General features: G+C 34.4%; 3 protein-coding genes across 3 annotated transcripts; 2 read left to right on the top strand and 1 right to left on the bottom strand.

Moving 5' to 3' along the window:
• The first annotated feature begins 344 nt into the window (after positions 1–344).
• Positions 345–5,289, top strand: LOC125191792 (splicing factor Cactin-like). The gene is made up of 11 exons (XM_048089207.2): positions 345–647; positions 729–826; positions 1,173–1,272; positions 1,917–2,051; positions 2,138–2,278; positions 2,504–2,599; positions 3,129–3,413; positions 3,496–3,792; positions 4,337–4,507; positions 4,593–4,859; positions 4,990–5,289. The coding sequence occupies exons 1-11, from the start codon at positions 417–419 to the stop codon at positions 5,107–5,109; spliced, it is 1,941 nt and encodes a 646-aa protein (XP_047945164.1). The 5' UTR covers positions 345–416; the 3' UTR covers positions 5,110–5,289.
• A 1,010-nt stretch (positions 5,290–6,299) lies between these two features.
• On the top strand, positions 6,300–8,295 carry LOC125191794 (cell division control protein 2 homolog C-like). The gene is made up of 5 exons (XM_048089211.2): positions 6,300–6,895; positions 6,967–7,057; positions 7,173–7,242; positions 7,826–7,964; positions 8,060–8,295. The coding sequence occupies exons 1-5, from the start codon at positions 6,377–6,379 to the stop codon at positions 8,150–8,152; spliced, it is 912 nt and encodes a 303-aa protein (XP_047945168.1). The 5' UTR covers positions 6,300–6,376; the 3' UTR covers positions 8,153–8,295.
• Positions 8,296–9,625: 1,330 nt separating this feature from the next.
• LOC125191703 (small ubiquitin-related modifier 2-like) lies at positions 9,626–10,475 on the bottom strand. The gene is made up of 3 exons (XM_048089109.2): positions 10,319–10,475; positions 10,012–10,161; positions 9,626–9,900 (listed from the first exon to the last, which is right to left on the bottom strand). Exons 1-3 carry the CDS (start codon positions 10,355–10,357, stop codon positions 9,823–9,825), a joined length of 267 nt encoding a protein of 88 aa, XP_047945066.1. The 5' UTR covers positions 10,358–10,475; the 3' UTR covers positions 9,626–9,822.
• Between the last annotated feature and the right edge of the window lie 2,461 nt (positions 10,476–12,936).

Here is a 12,936-nt window from a genome sequence, read left to right as displayed (position 1 = left end):
GTAGAGTACGTAGGTAATTTGCCCTCGCTTGATTAGCTTATTCATTTTTACTATGTTATGTTATTTTTATTTTGACAAATAGGAAGTCTGCTTAACCGTTTGATTAAAAAAACTATCAACAACTTTTTTTTTTATGCATAACACATTAATTAAGTTTGCTTTATTAAAAAAACTATCAACAACTTTTTTTTATGCATAACACATTAATTAAGTTGGCTAAAGCAAAATCAATAACTTCATTGGATTGTAAAATTAATATCTTAAAATAAAATATTTAGAAAATTTATATATTTAATAGAACTAATTTCTATTTATAAAGAGTGTAGTATTAATACCGTTGTGCGAGATAGCAAAGAGCCTCAAATCATATCGTCAAAACCCCTTGAATATTTTTTTACTTTTCCGATTAGGAGGAGATGCCGCGCCGACGCTACTCCGACGATTTCTCATCGGAATCACCTTCCGACTCCGACCGACGGAGTACTAGACGCCGGCGTCATTCTGAGTCCGAATCCGTATCAAAGCGGAAGCGGCGACGAGATTCAGACTCCGATTCCGACGAGCCATCTAAGCAAAAGAGTAGTAGTAAGCGGAAGATTACCGAGGATGAGATTACTGAGTATCTCGCTAAGAAGGCGCAGAAGAAGGTGCAACTTTTCTTTTATCCCTAATTTTGATTTTGAATTATTGTATGCAAGTTATTATCTTCTGATTTCCTGGTAATGCAGGCTATGAAAGTTGCGAAGAAATTGAAATTGCAGAGCAAAGATGTCTCCGGTTATTCGAATGATTCAAATCCGTTTGGTGATTCAAATTTGAATGAGAAGTGAGTCCCGATTTATTCGCTTTATTATTTTTTATAGTATCAGTTGGTTCTGAAGTTTCTTCTAGTACTGCGCTGAACGCCTTCTTTGGCATTAAATCAGTTAGTTTGAACGCCTATGTAGAAGTAATCGGAACAAGTTTAACTCACATTTTAGCCCTTGTAACATCAGTAATTGAACTGCTGCTTTACTTCACTCATAAAGAATACGGGTTCAAGTTTATCTTGCTATATAGTCTGGTCCATTGTATAACTTACAGCCTAAAGTTTTATTTGATCTTGGCGGATTTGTGAAGGATGCAAATTTAGATTGGTTCAAATTTCCCTGAATTTTCAATTTGAATATCAGATTCGTGTGGAGAAAGAAGATTGAGAAGGATGTTTCACAGGGTGTGCCACTTGACGACTTCTCTCTAAAAGCAGAGAAGAAGAGGCAGAGGGAAAGAAAGGTAAGATTGTCCTTCTATCATGAACTAGTACTTTTTTTTCTCTTTGGGGATTTGATGTAGTAAAATAGTGCCTTCTAAAATAAAATGACGGGTTCTATGGGGCATATCGAGTAACCTTAAACTCTATGTTTGCTTAATTATTGTTGGTGGTCTGACACTGTGACTGTATATATAGTAGAAACAACATAAAAAACGGGTAGAAAATAATGTAATCATTTGTTTCACAATGAGACATCTACTAATTATTTGTAACTTGTACGGGGATGTAAATGCTTCCTGTCTATGCCTGTATTCAACTTTACCATGCTTTTTTTGTTGAACTTTTGACTGGTTCAATTACAAGACCTAAAGTTAAAAGTTTTTCCTGTTTTGTATGCATTTTGGAGTGCTCCAGGTCTTAGACGTTCATACAATGTGTTTTGGCTGCAATTTTATGCGGTAGTGTAGGCCTATAGTATGATAGGATTACAAAATTTTCATGTGTTTTGAAAAGCTTAACGAACTACACTAAGATGAATTGGCAACAACTTGTATACCTCTCAATTCTTTTCTCTTGCAGACTTAATCCTCCCTTATTTCAATACTACACCCTTCGGCCTTGACAGAGTTGCATTTTCATATATGCATGTTTTCTCTTCTTGTAGGCAGAGATTGAAAAAGTTAAAAAGAGAAGAGAAGAAAGGGCCATTGAGAAAGCCCAACGTGAGGAAGAGATGGCTTTACTAGCTAGGGAGCGTGCTCGAGCTGAATTCCAAGACTGGGAGAAGAAAGAAGAAGAGGTAAATCATTAAATTCCATTCAAGTATTTCCTTTTGTTTATTTCAAAATTTAACTAGATTCTGATTCACAATAATTTTATTTGCAGTTTCATTTTGATCAAAGCAAAATCAGATCAGAGATTCGATTACGTGAAGGTCGCATGAAGCCGATTGACATTCTCACTAAGCATCTAGACCATTCGGATGACTTTGAGATAGATATAAACGAACCATACATGGTCTTCAAGGTAAAGATTAAGAATCATACTCCAATATATCTCAAGTTTTTGAATCATACTCCAATATATCTCAAGTTTTTGTTCTTTGTCATTAAACCTTCTTCTAATGTTTAATAAAGCTCCTGCAATAAAGCTCCTGCAAGTTCCTGTACACTTATAGAGGGAAAATTGTTTGTGTTGGACTTTCTCTTGGCAGTTATGATGTTTTGACAGGGACATTGTTTATTTGTTTAGGGTTTGACTGTTAAAGAAATGGAAGAGCTTCATAATGACATCAAGATGCACCTTGATTTAGACAGAGCAACTCCTACACATATAGGATATTGGGAGGTACTATAGCTTTCTTTCTCTGTTTTCATATATAGACTCTTCCATTTACTTGCATATTAGTTAGTGTATTTATGGTATGATAATGTGTCATTTCTTTTGAGCATGTGAGAATTAGTTTAGTGTATTTATGGTATGATAATGTGTCATTTCTTTTGAGCATGTGAGTATTAGTTTAGTGTATTTATGGTATGATAATGTGTCATGTCTTTTGAGCATGTGAGTATTAGTTTAGTGTATTTATGGTATGATAATGTGTCATGTCTTTTGAGCATTTGAATATTACTGCTATACAACCTGATTTTTCATTGTGTCCCCACATTTTCCTTGTTAAATTTGCTCTACTATAGAGTCCATTAATTTTGTTCTCATATAACAATTATTGGCTCTCTTAGCCACCCAATAATAAATTGTGTTTTATGACCCCCAGTTCATGCAGAACTTAGGGTGGTTTCTATTTATTTTTATCCTCTTTCAAATATTATGAATGTAAAATCAGGACTTCCCATGCCCTTACATAAATGAATAACAGGCACTGTTGGTAGTTTCTGAGTGGGAACTAAGTGAAGCCAGGAAAAAAGATGCATTAGATCGTGCAAGAGTGCGAGGAGAGAAATTACCTCCAGAGATGGTCGGTGAAGAACGAGGTTTGCATACGAGCATTGAAGCTGATGTTAAAAGTCTGTTACAAGGAAAAACCTATAGTGAATTAGAAGCTCTGCAATCCCAGATTGAATCGCAAATGCGATCTGGGACTGCAAAGGTGGTTGAATACTGGGAAGCTATTCTTAAACGACTCCATATTTACAAAGCAAAGGTGATAATTTTAATCCTATTTTTATGGTATTTTGAAATCATGCGAATTTCAGTTAGCCTTGACATGTTACTGTGAATCACAGGCTTGTTTGAAGGAAATCCATACCAGCATGCTGCGCAGGCATTTGGAACGCCTAGAGACCCCATCTGAGGGTGAAAATATCAAGACAGAACCGGCTCAAGAACTTGATGAGCAGGAGTCTGATCAAGATAAGGAGGTTATGGATTATGTAGGTGCTAGGGCCTCTCCAACACCTGTTACGGAAGTGGAGGCCCCAGATGAAGAAGAGCTAGCTGGATCATATTCACCACAACTATTGCATGGTGATGAAGATGAAGAAGAAGATGCTATTGACCCTGAAGAGGACAAGGCTATTTTGGTAAGTTGACTTTAATTTATATGTATAGTTTATGCTTGGATGAGTTGTAAGGAACTTTGTGGAAAATATTCCTTTGTGTTTGGTCTTTTCTTTTCTTTTATGCAGGCCTTTATATTCCTTAAAGAAGGGGAGAGGAAAGTGAGAGGGATGCGTGAGAGGGAACCTGAGGGCTTATGTTTACCAATCCTCTCTCTTACTTGCTCTCCGCCTTACTGCTCGGATCCATTCAAATTGTCAAGGCCTTAATCATGTTTGCTTCCTATTATTATCTGAAAAATTAATAGACTAGACTGATCAACAATGTTTGTAGTGTTTCTGTTAAGTCATCTTCTCGAGTTCTCGTATTAGGCACCCATAACTCTATGCAATCCTGACCAGATCATTAGCAGGATTGTATCTTATTTGTAACTTGAGAATTTACTGCTGAGAGTTTGGTAGGTTCTTTGTGATTTGGATTCTAAAGCTCAATAACATATATATACATTCTTAGGCTACCTGGCTGTAATTGACATATAAGCTGAACCTGTTGCATTTGTTTGTGCAGGAGAGGAAGCGTATTGCTGTAAAAGAAGACCGCCGCATCCAAGAAATCTCTTCGAGACAGAATCTGCCACCAGAGGATAATTTTGAGAGAAGTGCCATGAAAACCATGGGAGCAATGGAAGAAGGCGATGTCGTCTTTGGCTCCAGTGACGAAATCAACCTCGATTCTCAGGTACGCTTCAGTTAACTGCACTTTTATTTAGTTGAGCAATTTTGATATTTTTGGAATTTCTTCGATCTAACATGATTTTACACAGGTGTACTGGTGGCATGATAAGTACCGGCCTAGAAAGCCGAAGTACTTTAACCGCGTGCACACGGGATATGAGTGGAATAAATACAACCAGACACATTATGATCATGACAATCCTCCCCCAAAAATAGTGCAAGGCTACAAGTTCAATATTTTCTACCCAGACCTTGTTGACAAACAAAAGGCGCCAATCTACACCATCGAGAAAGATGGAGATAGTGCCGAGACCTGCATCATCAGGTTTCATGCAGGGCCGCCTTATGAAGACATCGTAAGTTATCTGCAGCCTCTTTCTTCTTACAATCTTTATATGCAAATTTCGTTCTCCATCAACGATCAATCTAAAAAGAAAATAATAAAACTTACTGCAAAATCCACTCACCCTGTTGTGATGTATGCAGGCTTTTCGAATTGTCAACAAGGAGTGGGAGTATTCGCACAAAAAAGGATTCAAATGCACGTTTGAACGGGGAATTTTGCACGTTTACTTCAATTTTAAAAGGTACCGCTACCGACGTTGATCTTCTTCACAAAAGGGCTGTTGCTGTTTTATGGAAGGTCTTTTTCTCAGTCTTCAAAACACGTTAGTGGAAGGGTTGACATTTATGTATCAAGAAATTTTGGAGGTGATGATACTGTAATCATGTAGTAGTACTTGTATAAGAGTAGTTTGTACATTTTATCGCATCAAAGTTCTGCAAGCATCGACCCAGACTTCCTTTAGTCATCGATCTAGTATTAGATTTTTTTACTTGTACAAGAAGATTATAATACTTCCTCCATCCCCCATTAAGAGTCACACTTTTCCATTTCGGTCCGTCCCCAATTAAGAGTCACATTTCATTTTTACCATAAATGGTAAGTAGGTCCCGCATTTCATTAACTCACTTCACTCACATTTTATTATAAAACCAATATAAAAAGATGACTCCCACATTTCACTAACTTTTTCACCCAACTTTTCTTTACATTTCTTAAAACCCGTGTCCGGTCAAACTGTGACTCCTAATCGGGGACGGAGGGAGTAATATTTATGTTTTCAAATTTTCAGTAATCCTTCAATTGTGCCGCCACCTCTGCTGATACCTTCGCTTCCATCTTGATCGTCTTGATAGCTCTGTCAATTTTTGGCTGAAAAAAAAATGATCAGTTCATTAGTTATGTTCCAAACTGTCAAAAGGTCGTATGTGTATAATAAAAAATTTGATCTATTTTATTATCTGTTAAAATAAAAAAGTGGGTTCATATTCATTTTGGTTGAATTTAAATTGCAGAAATTCGAAATGGAATAAATATTCAGCGGTTGCTAATTTGATGTCCCCTTAATAGATCGAATATCTATTAGGCAATGAGCATGATTCTTTTGTTTTTTCCAGCATTTTCAGTTTTGATGTATCGTGATTTGTTCTTCAAAACTCAAATATGGCGGTTGAAAACAATCCAACAAAATTTGAAATACACAATTGTAATATAATCTCATAAATTAGGAGTACAAATTTGAAAATTGAAAACATGGTGCTGGATTAAAATTAGTAATACTATAATATAAAAAAAAATTGATAGTGGAAAAAAATAGACTGAATTTTATAAGCAAACCCAAAGAAATTAGAAAATGAGAGTTAATAGGGTATCTAGGCGAGTGTATATATATATTGTAGTCGTTCCCTCCAAAGAGTTGAAAACTGAAAGCAAACACAACTGCCACAACCGTTAATAAACAGCAGATTTCCAAAGTTGAGAGGGAAAGGGAAAGAGAGAGAGAGAATTATCTTGAATCTTGATCCATCAATGGAGAAGTACCAGAAACTGGAGAAGATCGGGCAGGGAGCCTACGGCAGCGTCTACAAAGCCAGAGACACATCCACCGGGCAGCTCGTGGCATTAAAGAAAAACCACCTCCCCATCTCCGATCAAGGCATCCCTCCCTCCACCCTCCGCGAGGTCTCCCTTCTCCAGCTCCTCTCCAACTCCCTCTACATCGTCCGCCTCCTCTCCGTCGAGCACATCCCCATCCACAACGGCAAGCACCTCCTCTTCCTCGTCTTCGAGTATCTCGACACCGATCTCAAGAAATTCATCGACTCCCACCTCCAACCCCCGAACCCCACCCTCCTCCCTCCCAACACCGTCCAGAGCTTCCTCTTCCAGATCTGCAGCGGCGTCGCGCACTGCCACAGCAACGGCGTCCTCCACCGCGACCTCAAGCCTCACAACCTGTTGATTGATGTGGAGAAGGGGATTATCAAGATTGCTGATCTCGGCCTCGGGAGGGCCTTTTCCGTCCCTCTCAAGAACTACACGCACGAGGTTATTCTACATTTTCACTATTCTATTACTGCGTGTTTTTTAATTGTTTTCTGTATTCTTGAAATGTGCAGGTTGTTACTCTGTGTTACAGAGCTCCGGAGGTTCTTCTTGGAGCGAATTACTCGACTGCTGTTGATATGTGGTCTGTTGGCTGCATTTTTGGTGAGGAATTGTTTCAGCCTGCCTCATTTTTTGGGGTGATTGTGTAAATTATATTGTTGAGTGCTTTCTTTCTTTCTTTCTTTCTTTCTTTCTTTCTTTCTTTCTTTTTGTGCAGCGGAGATGGTGAGGATGAAAGTCTTGTTTCTTGGAGATTCAGAGTTTCGGCAGCTTCTCATCATTTTTAGGTACATTCTGATGGCAAAACATTTTTAGTTCTGATAGAAATTTCATTCTTAGTGTTTGCCTTGTTGTAGATAATCCTAATTAGGATCTCTGAAGTAGTATATAACAAAAGGAACATGATTTTGAAGTAAACCAAAAGTGTGATCTGTTGTTGGGAGATAGCAAGAAGTAGTATATTCTTCCTTCCTTATGCTGTTTATTTATTCATTTCTACGTTGCTGATTTGTATGTTTTTGTTTCAATCATAATTGTGTTTCATTAACATCTAAATTTAGGAAATGGGAGGAGATTGATTTCTATTACCACACCAAGTAGATGTATCTGAATGTAGGAAATGAGAGGAGATTGATTTCAATGCGATTTTGGACGTTTGAATTGATTTTGCTGCTTTTGTTACTGTGCTACTGATCAAGTTCTCATAGACATTTCATATTTTAGTGTTGGCCTTGTTGTAGAATCCTAACTAGGGTCTCTGAAGCAGTATATTAGTAAAAAAGAAACATGATTTTGAAGTAAATCAAAAGTGTGATCTGTTGTTGGGAGATAGCAAGCTATTACAATCCAAGCAAACTCTGATGATGGCAGGTTGCTTGGAACGCCTACGGAGGAGGTGTGGCCGGGAGTTACTTCTCTGCCCGATTGGCATGCGTATCCCCAGTGGGAACCTCAAGACTTAGCGCATGCCGTTCCATATTTGGGAGCTGATGGTGTTGACCTTCTATCAGTGAGATTCCTTAATTTGCCTCATATATATTTGTAATGCAGACTGTTCTCTCTTCTTTGCTTAATGAGTGTTTGTGTTTGTGTTTGTTTATGCAGAAGATGCTTATATATAATCCAGCTGATAGAATCTCAGCAAAAGATGCTATGAATCATCCCTACTTTGACACTTTGGATAGAAATCAGTTCTGATACTCTTCTATATCGAGGCTGTAAGCAAGAGTTGAGATACTACATTACTACTGTTGTCTGCTGGGAGGATATGTCATCATGTTGGTTATATTCTTGGCTTGTTGTGTGGCATTCATTCATTCATCACACTCACTTTTTTTGACATAGTTTGCTTCAATGGATTATTGTGTTTTCTATAGGTAAAATCAAGCTACATGTGATGAACAAAATAATTTAGATATGTTGAAACTAGAAAAAGGAAGGGAGCTGAACTAAACAATCTAGATATTTGAAAACCAAGACTTAATTAGTTTAACTAACAAAATTGAACATGTGATGCATGTAAATTAATAAATTTAAATATTATTATATATATAGGGATGTAAAGAAAGTAAATTGTCTAGTATTCTAATTTTGAAAGAACTTTAGATATAAAACTATTTTTATTTTATACTCTCTTCGTTCCACAATAAATAGGAGTCCTATTTGGTTTGGGCGCGAGTTTTATGCATTGTAAAGAAATGCAGATTAAATAAGTTAGTGGAATTTGAGTCCCACTTATATAAAATGTGGGTTGAATAAGTTGGTGGAATGTGGGGCCTACTTACCATTTATAGTAAATTAAAGTGAAGTAGGAGTATAAGACTCTTATTGTGGGACGGACGGACGAAAATGGAAACATAGAACTCTTATTATGAGAAGAGGGGCAGAAGTATAAAACATAAACCTAGATTTATTGTAGTAAAATGTTTCATTTATTTCAATTTACAGGTTGGGTAATTTTTTATGTAATAAGCAATATTTATATTATCCGTCCCATTAAATATGCAACGCTTGCTTTTGCACAATTGTTTTGGAAAAATTATAATAAATAACTAAAGTGATGAAAAAATAAAGTAAGAGAGAATAATGTAGAGGAGAGTCTCATTTACATTATTATCTTGTTTCCTTTATTTTTTCTCCACTTTAACTATTTATTATTATTTTTCCAAAACATATGTTAAAAAGCAAACGTTTCATATTTAATAGGACCAAGGGACTATTTATCATAAATTGATGTTGTGATAATATATAATTTACATAAAATATACTATATGGTTGAATATGTATAAAAAGTAGATGAACATTAATTTTATATTTGAATTTAGTATAAATAAATTACTTTTTGATGTTACATTAATTCAAAATAAGTTTGGATTTTTGTAGATATATCTAAGAATATGCTCATTGACATTTTAGCCTAAAAAGTCAGAAGATAAAAAAAGGTTCCAGGGGAATCTTTTTCCCAAACTTCCCCTAAAATTAAATTTTGTCAATACTTATATCAATGCAAATTCTTTGCTTAATAAAATTTTAACAAAATAATAAGGTGATAGAATAAAATTAAGCAGTTTCTTAGTATACGATTTATTATAGCTATAATTTCTTATCAAAGATGTAAAAATAAATGTATGAAGATCAATAATACAAATTATAGATAATGACATAAAATAATAGAGAATCTTCAAAGCATTATGAGATATCTAAGCTAAAATGGTAAATGAGCATGTTCATGAACACACATAATGATCCTTTGTCAAAATTAAAAATCACAACCTTGATATGAAAATCATTGCAGATAGCAAACATAAAAATTAAAACACCTCCAAAGATAGCAAATTAATATGCATATATCATCCCAGATAGCAAATTCAGCAGCTTGGATTTGACGGCCCACCTCCAAAGACTGGTGCCACAACATCAATTATATCATCATCCTTCAATCCAGCCTTGATAATACAAATCAAACAAATTAAAGTGCTACCATTTTCTAAAAATAATTAAGGTTAGAGCAAGAGTACACAAAGATTAATTTGAGTATTTTGTTAGGAATAAATAACCTGGCCAATTGTTCCAATACGAGGAACACGAATACCTTCAAGGTAGAAATCCACAGTTCCATACTCCAAATGTTTTTGGATACAATAACTTTTTAGCAACCTTTTTATTTCCGTCGAGACCTTAACTCTGACATACATTTGCTCCCCAGCCTGCAATTTATTTATAAATATAAAAATTCCAACTTCACATGGGAAACGAAACATTAATCTTGATGAAACAAAAAAACATGTAAATCATAAGTTAATGAGCCGAAAGATAAAATGGTATAAAAAATTAGATGGAACAAGAAATTATATAAATGAATGCCTGATTCTTGAAGGAAATCTCAATTTTTGCATCAGCCATCGAATTCTTTCCTTGAGTCCTTCTTTCTTCGCTTGTTTGAGAGAGAGAGAGAGAGAGCAATAAAAGAGAGTAGAGAAATGATCCTTATATAGGAGCAAGAAAGACCCAAAATGTAGGCCAAGAAACCCTAATTAGCTAAGATGCCACATGTATTCATAACTTTATATATCCAATCATTTCCTCGATCATTCAACACGTATATCATTTATCATTTCATATTCGAGAATTTTAATTTGGAGTACGACAAATGTTTAAAGCGACTTGAATCTTGAAACTTGACGGATGATGTTTCTCTTTTTTATTTGTTTTTTAATTATAACTATAGTCTTTATTAAATGTAACTACTTCGATTGTTTTTTTTTTCTTGAATGAATGTTTTCTCTTTCTCTCTTTTATTACCCACTTTATCTATTGCTCTCTTATATGTTTACCAAATTTGCATTTAAAGTCGCGTCGTCTAGCTAATTGAACTAGTTTTAGATTATTACTGTTATTTAAATCACAATATTTGATCTTGTTATTTTAACATAACTTTTCAAATGTAATAAAGAGGTTTCAATGTTTTGCTATATGGGTTGCCACTACTCGAAAATAATGAATTCCGAAGTTGCTGACAGTTGCCCTCACCATTATTTGTAAGTATTGGACGTCAGCTCGCATATTGCTAGTAAGGTTGGTTGACACCCTATGCCAAAATGTGTTTATTCCCAAGTGTTTTAAAGCTAAGCCTTTGATTCTCTTAACTAATATTTCAACCAAAAATCTAACAACTTTTATTAAATTTAAAAATTCTTTTATTGTGTGAATCTATAAAATTCAAAAATTCTTATATAATCTTAATTGATTTTGCTACCTTCCTTAATTATACACATAAAGTCATCGGCACCAAAAGTCAACTGATAAATAAGTATGAAAATTTAATATTTGCATAAGAGAAATGAGAATGAAAAATCAATCATTTAAATTATGAGAAGAAAAAGAAATGAAAGTAAAACATAAAAAGAGAAAAAATAACAAGGAAAAGATAAGAATGGGATAAAAGAGGCAAAAAACATTAAATGGATGCATAGGATTGAGAAAACATTAATTAATGTGAAGACATATGAGAGAAAAAGAAATTAATATATGAAATTCGTCAATGTTCTTTAGTGGTTGTTAATATTTGCATAAAGAGAGATGAGAATGAAAAATCAATCACTTAAATTATGAGAAGAAAAAGAAATGAAGATAAAATAAAAAAGAGAAAAGAAACTGACAAGGAAAAGTGAAGAGTGAAACAAAGAACATTAAATGAATGCATAGGAAAGAGAAAACATTAATTTATATGAAGACTTATGATACAAATAATATAGTATGAACTCAATGTTCTTTAAGTGGTTGTGTGGTATTTTAGTTCAAGAAAAAAGTGTTAAAAATATTAAAGTAAAAAAGCAAATCTCAAAGTTCAGAGAATTTCATAATATTATTAATATATTACTATTCATGGGTCATATTCTAATGGTTATAGTACCCTAATTCAAAATCAAGATCAAATCTTCATCTTTAAATTTTAAAATAAGTGGATGAGATTAAATTTTACGAATCTCAATAAATAGTAGACAAAATATCAACAAAAGGGTGGTATCGTCGTTATGTTATCATATGATAATTTTCGTGAATGTTTTTTTTATATCAACATAGTGTATTACAAATATCAATAATATGACATAAAAATATCAACACTAGTACAAGAAAATATCAACACATATTTATTGAGATTTTTACATGATTTTATTGAGATTTTATTGTGAATTTTCTACAATCTCGTGGTCAACTTTCAGGCTAGCCACGTATGCAATTTCAATAGGAAAACTGCAGGGTCAGGTCAAATGGAAAATCCTAGCAACCCGGTAAAGTTCATGATATTATACGTTAATTTTTTAGTTCGTGGATAAAAACCAAAATTTAGCAAAAATTTGTACTCCATCCGTCCCAAGATAAACGAGCAAAAACTTTTCGGCACGTGATTTAAGGAATGAGGTTTTGTTAGTAAAGTGGAAAGTGAATAAAGTAAGAGAGTTAATAAAGTAGAAAGAAAAAGTAAGAGAGAATACTAAAAAAGGAAATGATTCACTTATTTTGGGACGTCCCAGAAAGGAATTTGAGTCGCTTATCTTGGGACAAAGGGAGTAACTTTTAGGGCCAATTGCCCTAAAATGATTGATTAAAGTTCTTGCTCCGCTCTTTTTCATGAAATTAGTCATATTTTAAAAATAAAATGTAACATAGTACTCCCTCCGTCCATAATAATTCGTCACCATTTGACAGGCACGAGTTTTAAGAAGTGTAATAGAAATTGAGTTGAAAAAGTTAGTGGAATGTGAGTCTTACTTTTATATATACTCCCTCCGTCCACGAAAAATAGGACACGTTGTGAATGACACGAGTTTTAATGTTGAATTGGTAAAGTAAGAGAGAAGTAGTTTAGTGGAATGTGAGGTCCATATTGGAGAAAGAAAAAAAGTAAGAGAGAAGTTGTTGAAAACTGTCATTTTTTAAATGTGCTCTATTTTTCGTGGACAATGAAAAATGGCAAATGT

This window comes from Salvia hispanica, chromosome 4 (assembly GCF_029641045.1).
Source record: "Salvia hispanica isolate PSC_SH4W2 chromosome 4, Shi_PSC_v1, whole genome shotgun sequence".
NCBI lineage: Eukaryota > Viridiplantae > Streptophyta > Magnoliopsida > Lamiales > Lamiaceae > Salvia > Salvia hispanica.
Note: the sequence above shows the minus strand (reverse complement) of the source record. Positions and strands in the feature narration are given on the sequence as shown.